At 51.3% G+C, this 7,891-nt stretch overlaps 1 protein-coding gene across 1 annotated transcript; it reads left to right on the top strand.

The window, feature by feature from the left end:
* The first annotated feature begins 5,315 nt into the window (after positions 1 to 5,315).
* ZG16B (zymogen granule protein 16B) lies at positions 5,316 to 7,238 on the top strand. The gene is made up of 3 exons (XM_019634088.1): positions 5,316 to 5,394; positions 5,617 to 5,722; positions 6,896 to 7,238. Exons 1-3 carry the CDS (start codon positions 5,340 to 5,342, stop codon positions 7,236 to 7,238), a joined length of 504 nt encoding a protein of 167 aa, XP_019489633.1. The 5' UTR covers positions 5,316 to 5,339.
* The last annotated feature ends 653 nt before the right edge of the window (positions 7,239 to 7,891 follow it).

Below are 7,891 nucleotides of genomic sequence, written 5' to 3'. Positions count from 1 at the left end.
CGCCGGCCATTGGACAGCCGCTCACGCTGGCTGCCGGCACTCACGGTAGCTTATGGCAGCCCATTGTCACCCCACTGCAGCCTATGCCATCGCTGGTGACTCATGACAGCCCAGCTCCAGGTCGAGCTGTTGTTCACCATCTTAGCTGTAGAGGGCACAGCATAACTGGCTCTCATGTGGGACCTGAACAGGGACCCTGCTGCTCAGAGCTGGCGTCCCAAGTCAACTCTTAACCAACGCACCACTCGGCCGGCCCCCTTGGTTGCTTCTTCTCATAGGATCCCCTCATCAGACATCCTCCATCTTCTCAGGTGGAGTCTTCTTCAGTAAAATCGCATTCCTTTCAGCACCTGTCCCTGCCTTGTGCCCCAAGAGGTGCTGGTGAGATGAGACCTCATTGCCTAAGCGGTCCAGGTGCCCATCTCCTGGTTAGAAAATGGCAGGAAGTGCTGGGTCCTCATTGGATGTTTACTAAATAAAGCAGGTATGTGAAAATGAAGGTAACTTAAGGTGCCTAAAGCAATGCTTATTTGCAATTTATGTCATGATGACCCCAGACCCTTGCCCCCTCGTTCCCATTACCCCATTCTCAGTCTCCAGGCTGAGCAGCCTCTCTCCACAGAGTCCTTCACTGGTGTCTCGCTTTCGCTCCACCCCCAGGAGGTCTCCCCCTTTCTGGGTCTGTGGCCAGATGCAAAGCCACGTATCCAGATCATCTGACTACAAAGGAGGCTTGTTTTCCTCTTAACATGAGAAGTGCATCGTGACTTGAAGAAGAATTTGCATGTTCCCTGTCTGTCTCAATCTGATTATGCCACTGCCCTGGACTGCTGTTTAAGGTAATGGGGAAAATGGTTCTGTCATTTTATAACCAGACTATTTTGCAAAGTAAAAATAGCTTTACGATGATTATACAATTAATGTACTCTAATTAGAAAGGAGCATAAGAAAAAACTTTTGAAAATTACTGGAACCAAACTTGAACCCATCTCATGGTGTTGGATATTTGAGTTGTTGTAAGTTAAAAACAATACCTTTAGTCAAATGGGCTTCATGTTTTTATGGGTTTTTAAACCATGAGAAGGTCCCCAGTCCACTCCCCCAGCAAAGTAAGAGGGACCCATTTCCTGAAGTGTTCCTGACACTGAGAACTTCCACTTTTATATCCTTTGTGAACTTGTAAGTTTAAAAATACATCTTAGTTATTGAAAGCATAATGACTTTGTTTTTATAAAATTGGTGCAATCTTTAGAAAAATTGAAGCAATAAAAAAACCAGAAAAGTAGAAAAATGTCCTAAATCCAATCATCTGGAAATAACCCTAGTTTCGTTTGAACATTGTTCCAGAAATCTTTTTGGAAAAGTAAGTTCAAGGACAGGCAGATGGAAAGATGGCTAGGGTCTGGGTCAGGATGGAAGCCTGGACCCACATGCCTGCTTCTCTAAGACACCCCCCAACTCGAGAAAACAACAAGGAGATATTTACAAAGAGAATAACTCTCTAAGAATGCTGGGCCTCAGAGATGTGGTGGAGCTTCTCAAAGTGGGGAAGCAGATGGGGTTCTGTAAATGGGGATAGGGGCCTCAGTGGGGCTGGGAGCAGGGGTTCTAGGAACTTCAGGGAGGATACAGTTTCTCGTTTAAGTCCTCCAGTCTATGGTATTTGTTACAGCAGCCCCAACTGACTAATACAGCAGGTAACGAGTACACATGCCAGGGCAGCCTTGGGAAAGCAGAACCTGGATCCCCTGTTTCCCTCAATTTCACACTTGGGTAGAATCCATTTTCTTTTCAACACTTGCACTAATGGAATTTCAATTACATAAAAGATTAGATAAAATGTGTGGTTGGGTGGTCTGGTTTTCCAAGAAAAGTACTGAGTTTCTCTGGGAAAATTATTGAGTTTCACTGGAGGTAAATGCTTAGCTTAGAGCTCAGCATCCAATTAAGAATTTGAATGAGTGAGTAAGTAAATGAGTGGGAGAAAGTTGAGTTCAGAAGTGCAAAACCAAAGTGCTCCCCCCTTAGCGTGGGCCTTCCACCTGGCAGTCACTCAAGGGCAAGACACAAAGCCCAGCAAAGGCCACAAAGGTCACTCCCCTCCCCCATCCATCAGGTTCTTTCCTCTGATTTCTGGGGCCCCAGGGATCAAATGAGGCCACATGAAGGAGCCCGCTCTCCCACTTTGCCCTGGGAGTCTCAGCCAGGCCAGGCTTACCCCTGAGACCTGAACCAGTGACACAGTTCCGACCTCCAAGGTGGACTGAGGGCTTCCCGAATAGGGTGGCAGGGAGGCCTGGCCAGATAAGTGGGCAGGGAATGCAGCCCCTCTTGTCTGCTATGCCTCAGGCTGCCTAAACCCCACACTCAGAGGGCAGGGAGATCAGGGGAGCCAGTCCTGACCCAACCCCCCAAAATCAAACCAGCCAGGCCAGCACCCACCTCTGCAGGAAGAAGGCCCTACTGTTTGGGGCTCCTGGCAGAATGAGGTCAGGGGCGCGCCCGTGGAGGGGATTATGGCCTTGTAAATGTCTAGTAAATCCCCTCATGGGAGCTCTGATCCCGAGGGACAAAGGACCTGTGTTGAGTTTCCCTCAGGCTCAGGGCCAGAACCAGACCACAGTGACAGGGGAGGCAGGTCTCCTCCAGGATCAGGGCCTCCTACACAGGCGTGCACGAGTTTATGCACATGGAGAGCATGTGCAAGCTCCTGTGCATGGTGGTGGTGGGCAAATGTGTGTGTGTGTGTGTGAGGGTGCATCCGTGTGCAAACGCATGTGTGTGCATGTGCGTCCATTATAATTATGCTCATTGCTCTATGAAAATGTGCTTCATGTATGCTTCTGGACAAGTTCAGTTATCTTCTCTTTGCTCAGACCAGAAACCTGTCTCTTCCTCCAACTCCCACCCCAGGTAGTGCTTCCTGGAGTCCCAGCCCATACAGACTCTCCTCTGGGCGCCAAACCCTGCCAGCCTGGAGGTGGGAAGAAGATGACTGAATTGGCAGCAAAACTTGCAAAAGTACCCTCAGGCTGGGCTGGGGAAGGAACACAAGACTCTTTGTGCAACCTGCCAGCCCCTGTCTCCTAGGGCTGTGCTTGTGAGGTCCTAGGCCTCTTCCACCTCCTTTCAGCAGGAGGTTTCTGGGGCCTGGGGGTTGGGAGGCCTGAGCCCCGAGGAGTCTCTCCAGGGAGACCAGCGCAGATTCAGAGGCAAGGGCACAGTTTTCAGGATACAGCGCCTCTCGGTTGTGTTTGTTAAATGGGACCCCCTCCCGGCCTCCCAGCCCCGTGTGTCCAGCACCATGGACAGGGCTGCGACTGTTCCAAGGCATAGGAATCACCAGGGGTCCGCTGACTTTGTGGGTGAAGGGCCAGAGAGTAAACAGTTTAGGTTTTCTAGGTTTTAAAGTCGCTGTCACAAGGACTTAGCTCTCTGCCTGTAGTTGAAAGCAGCCCCAGACACTATGCAAATGAGTAACACTTTATTGGTGGGTGATGGCACTGGAATTTCATAGAATGTTTGTGTGTTACAAAATGCTATTCTTTTTTTTAATTTTTCCTAAGTATTTGAAAAATGTAAAAAGTGTTCTTAGCTCATGAACTGTGCAAAAACAGGCAGAGGGTTGGCTTCGGCTGCAGGCCATAGTAGCTAACCTCTGCCCTAGGTACCTGGTGTAGGTAGTAGAGGTGCCAGTTAAACAAGGCCTCCACCCCATTCTCCAGTTCTCCCAGCACTGCCATCCAGATGAAACCAGTGTTCCCAGCTCCTGGTGAGTCAGCACTCCCAGAGCAAGTCTGTGCACACGTGAGTCCATTCTTTGCACCCTTTATCCTTGTAGCCAAGTGGGGACACTCCAAACCCTCATGTCTCCAGTGGCCTGTGTCTTGGGGAATGTGTCAGTGCAGCAGAAGCAAGAATACTTCACACCTGTGTAGTATTCTGCTGTATGGGTGACAACATCATTTATCTAATGGGTCACCTCTAGATAGACAAGTTCTGTTGTTTCTAATCTGTGATTTTCAAAGGATGCTGCAAAGAAAAACCTTGTATACCTGTCCACATGACATAAAGTCTTTGGTGTTCAGACCCCTAGCTGGAGAAGCATCTTGTTGAATTCTCATAACATCCCGTGAGGAGTTTCTACTGTTATCCACATATATCAGATGAAATACTCGAGGGACACAGAGGTGACATAAGCTCCCCAAATAGCATGACTAGCAAGTAGGAAAGAAAAGGTTTGGACCTGATCTGGCTCCAGCACCCACACCCACAATTAGCCCCTATCTTGACAGTCGTGACCCCACAGCTCTTCTCAAAGGTTGGCGAGGCCCTGTGGACAGCCTTAGCTCCAAGTCTTCACAGAAAGCCTGAACTTGCTACACCAGAACCCTTAAGAATTACACTGTTACCTTCCAGATAAAATCTGACCCCTCGGTCTGGCCCCAGGTGCCTTTGGAAGGACTGGTCTGAAGGCTCACCTCTCCCCAATCCTCTACCTTCTGTCATGGCACCTTTGCTGTTGGTCTTCCTATAACCCGTTAAAGCTGACTCATCCTTAGCCTACTCCCAGACCTGACACATAGGAAAGATCACAGACACCTTCCAAGTGACAGACCCTGGAAGTCCTGGAGTATCTCTTCCACCTCGCACCAGACACACAGAACTGATCTGCCCACTCCAGCTCTCTGAGGGTTAGCTGGGAGCTTGACCTGGGCTCCTGAATGCCCACAGGACTCCAGGCCTCAATGAGGTCTTGAACTCAGTTGTGCACAAGACGGGATCCCTGCTCCTCATGGACCTTCTGTGGACATTCGACCTACAGCCCCCCCATGGGGTTGAAACCTGTCTGGCCAACCTGAGAAGGGCTCTCAGCAAACATTCCCCCCCACACCTTTGAAGTCAAGATCTAGTTCAGGAGCTGAGGAGAAAGGCCCAGAGGTGACAGTGAAATCCGTATCACTTCTCCTTTTGTTTGTATAGGCCTTGGGTCCAAGACAACAAACATAGCATGTCCGGGAGCCTCCCCCAGGATGGCTCTGGGTATTCCCCCAAGAAGAGCCCCCACCGATCAGCTCCTTCCTGTCCCCCTGGTGGCCTCTGCTCCTTCCTTCTGGATGGGGGCCCACAGGGCCTTCAGAGGGTATAAAGGGCCAGGTGGAGGGCACCCAGGTGCAAGACTCCCAGTGCCAGGACTGGGTGACAAGATTTTCCCGGCCAGGTAGGCGGTGCTCCCCTCTCATGGATGGGGCCCAGCAAAGTTAGGCAGGGCCCCTCTCTGAGAGTCAGGTGGCCTGTCCCTTCTCTCCAGTAGCCTTAGGACTCACCAGCCAAAAGCCATGCTGCTGTGGCTGACCCTCACCTTCCTTTGGAGCACCATCTGCTGGGCACATGGTAAGTCTGGCTGGGTCTGCCTCCCTCCAGCCCATGCCCCTTGTGGCCACCCTTAGCCCCTTCAATGAGGAGACCAGAGTCTAGGTCCAACCCTTGTCACAGACTAACTAGTCTCAAGACCGTCCCATCTGCCTGGGGGGCTACATCCAGTTCTGGGCAAAGATAACCTATATATTACTATGTGTGTTGTTGTTTTTTCACCTGATTCTTTTATCCATCTAGAGATGTTTGGGAATGGAGGAGGAACGTATTTCAGTACACCTGCAGGCAATGAAAATGATATAACTGGGATTCGGGTGTCTATAAGTCCTATAGGCATATTTAAGAGGTTAGTAGGAGCAGGGCACAGAACCCTGTCCCTGTGTCCCAATTCATTCCACAGTCTCGGGAACTTGGAGAGGGGGGCTTACCGCCTCTTCTCCAACATCTTCACTGGGCGCTTGATGACTCTTTGAGGCCAGTTGAGTCCTTGGAGCCATGAAGCCACCAGCCATCCCCTTTCCATTTGTCCCTTTGCCTCAGCCACCTCCTCTCCTGCACACTAACATCACTTCTTTCTATCTCCACCTGTAAGTCCAGTCATTGCTTCCTGGGTTGATCTCAAAAAGGGGGTAAATAATGTTTCTCCCTACTTTCTCCTTTCAACCCAAACCCAACTCAACTAAAAACGGCCTCTCAGTCTGAGAATTCCTATGGGAAAATCAGGGGGGGGAGGTTAGGGTCAAAGAGGAAAAGAAGTGAGGGTCAGTGGACCACTGATTGAACATGAGTCGCCAAAAGTGTGTACAGGCAGAAAGACCAGCGATGTTCCCCTAATGTTGGCGTGATGTCCTTGCTCAAAGCCTGGGGCAAATCTTTGCTCTGCACTTATGGGGTCCCAGGGACCTGGGAGAGAGAATGGGACAGAGGAGCTGGCACCAAAGGGGACAGGGTACGGGCAGGGCAAGGTGGAGGAGGGGGCTCTAGGATAGGCACCAAGGACACACAGGTGAGTCCAGATGGGTGGAGCTAGTGGAACTCCCCCAGGTAAGTGTGGGAAGTCACCTGCCTCTCAGGCCTGCAACCTGATCTACTTGGAGTGACTTGGGCTCAGAAAGCCCAAGCTTGGCCAGGGGACAGCTCCCTACTCTGAGCAACGATGGCTGCCGGCACCACCGGAGGATCATGGTGACTGGGCACTGTGTGGAGCTCTCTTTAGGGATGACTTCAGTGCCTACTCCCAACAATCACTCCCACTTTTCAGATGAAGAAACTGAGTCCCAGCGGGGCTGGGAAACAAGCCCAAGACCACAGAGCCTAAAAGCGGCAGAGGAGAGCAGGAGTTTGACACCAGCATGTGTCTCAGGAACCCCAAGCCATGGGCTCAGGGACTTGTACTGCAGTGACAGGGTTGCTCTCCTTGCCAGTGGGTGGGGGGGAGGGGTGGTACAGGGGACAGAGGACCTGGAGAGTGGTGAGTCACCCTGGATCTGGGGTATTCAAAGCTTCACCTTTCTCCCAGTATCCAGGTGAAATATGGATCCTCCTGGAGCGAAACATATGGTGTCTCAGGCGGGCAAGCCCAGGAATTCAACCTGTGGCCAGAAGAACACATTATAGGGCTGTACGGCATGTACAAGATTTACCTCCGGTACCTGGCCATATACACCGACATTGGGCGCTGGGCTGCATTTGGGAAAGAAGACGGCCGCAGCTTCCTCGTCTATTCTGAGCAGCCCGGACAGGTGCTCAAGGAAGTCTTTGGCCAGTATAAGCTCCTCGGCATCTCGGGCCTCGGTTTTAAGTGGGGTGATCCTAAAATAGATCTTGAATCAGCACAAGCACAAAACTCCACAGGGAAGTGAGTGCTCCTGGTTCCCCAGGGATGGGACGTGGGGTCACCCTGTTGAGGACACCTGGCTGGTGGTGGGCTGATGGCACTGAGGTGAGACCCTGAATCGGAATCCAATAAATAAAGTTTCTGCACGAACAATACGTCCAGGTGTGGTTCTTGATCTGGGGTACGACCAAAGCCCTCTGAGTTTATGAGGGATGAGGCCTCTGGGGTGGAGCTCAGTGAGCCAAGCTGCAGGATGAGACAGGAGGTGGGTCTGACACTCCAAGCCCTGTTGATTCTTCTGCGGGTGTAGGACCTGCCCATGCACACCTCGGCTGATCCCACAATCGTTGAGGATTCTTGGCTCTAAGGATGCCGGACCCTCGACTCCCTGCCCCAAGCCCAGCCAGCTGGCCTATGCTGGCCTAGGCTCAGTTCCCAACTTCTCTGATGGTGCAAGGGGCCTCAGGGAAGTCATTCACTCATTCATTCATTCACTCATTCACTCACTCAACACACATTTGCCGAAACGTCTCCCATGCCAGGCTCTCCTAAGCACTGGGGGTATAAAGAAGAAGCCAGTTGTCCGGCTGAAGGGCACCCCATGGGGGATGAATGCAGAAGCAGATGGTGGCAGATGGTTGTGGCATCTGTGTTAATTGGCATACATGCAGGGTGTTA

This window comes from Hipposideros armiger, unplaced genomic scaffold (assembly GCF_001890085.2).
Source record: "Hipposideros armiger isolate ML-2016 unplaced genomic scaffold, ASM189008v1 scaffold_1500, whole genome shotgun sequence".
NCBI lineage: Eukaryota > Metazoa > Chordata > Mammalia > Chiroptera > Hipposideridae > Hipposideros > Hipposideros armiger.
This window is presented reverse-complemented; position numbering and strand designations above follow the sequence as displayed.

What these genes read in the sequence shown, in the direction of transcription:
- ZG16B (XM_019634088.1), top strand. Translation starts at nt 5,340, where the DNA reads ATGCTGCTGTGGCTGACCCTCACCTTCCTTTGGAGCACCATCTGCTGG. An exon ending in CACCATCTGCTGGGCACATG is followed by an intron (nt 5,395 to 5,616) that starts GTAAGTCTGGCT and finishes TTATCCATCTAG; the next exon opens with AGATGTTTGGGAATGGAGGA. An exon ending in CCTATAGGCATATTTAAGAG is followed by an intron (nt 5,723 to 6,895) that starts GTTAGTAGGAGC and finishes CCTTTCTCCCAG; the next exon opens with TATCCAGGTGAAATATGGAT.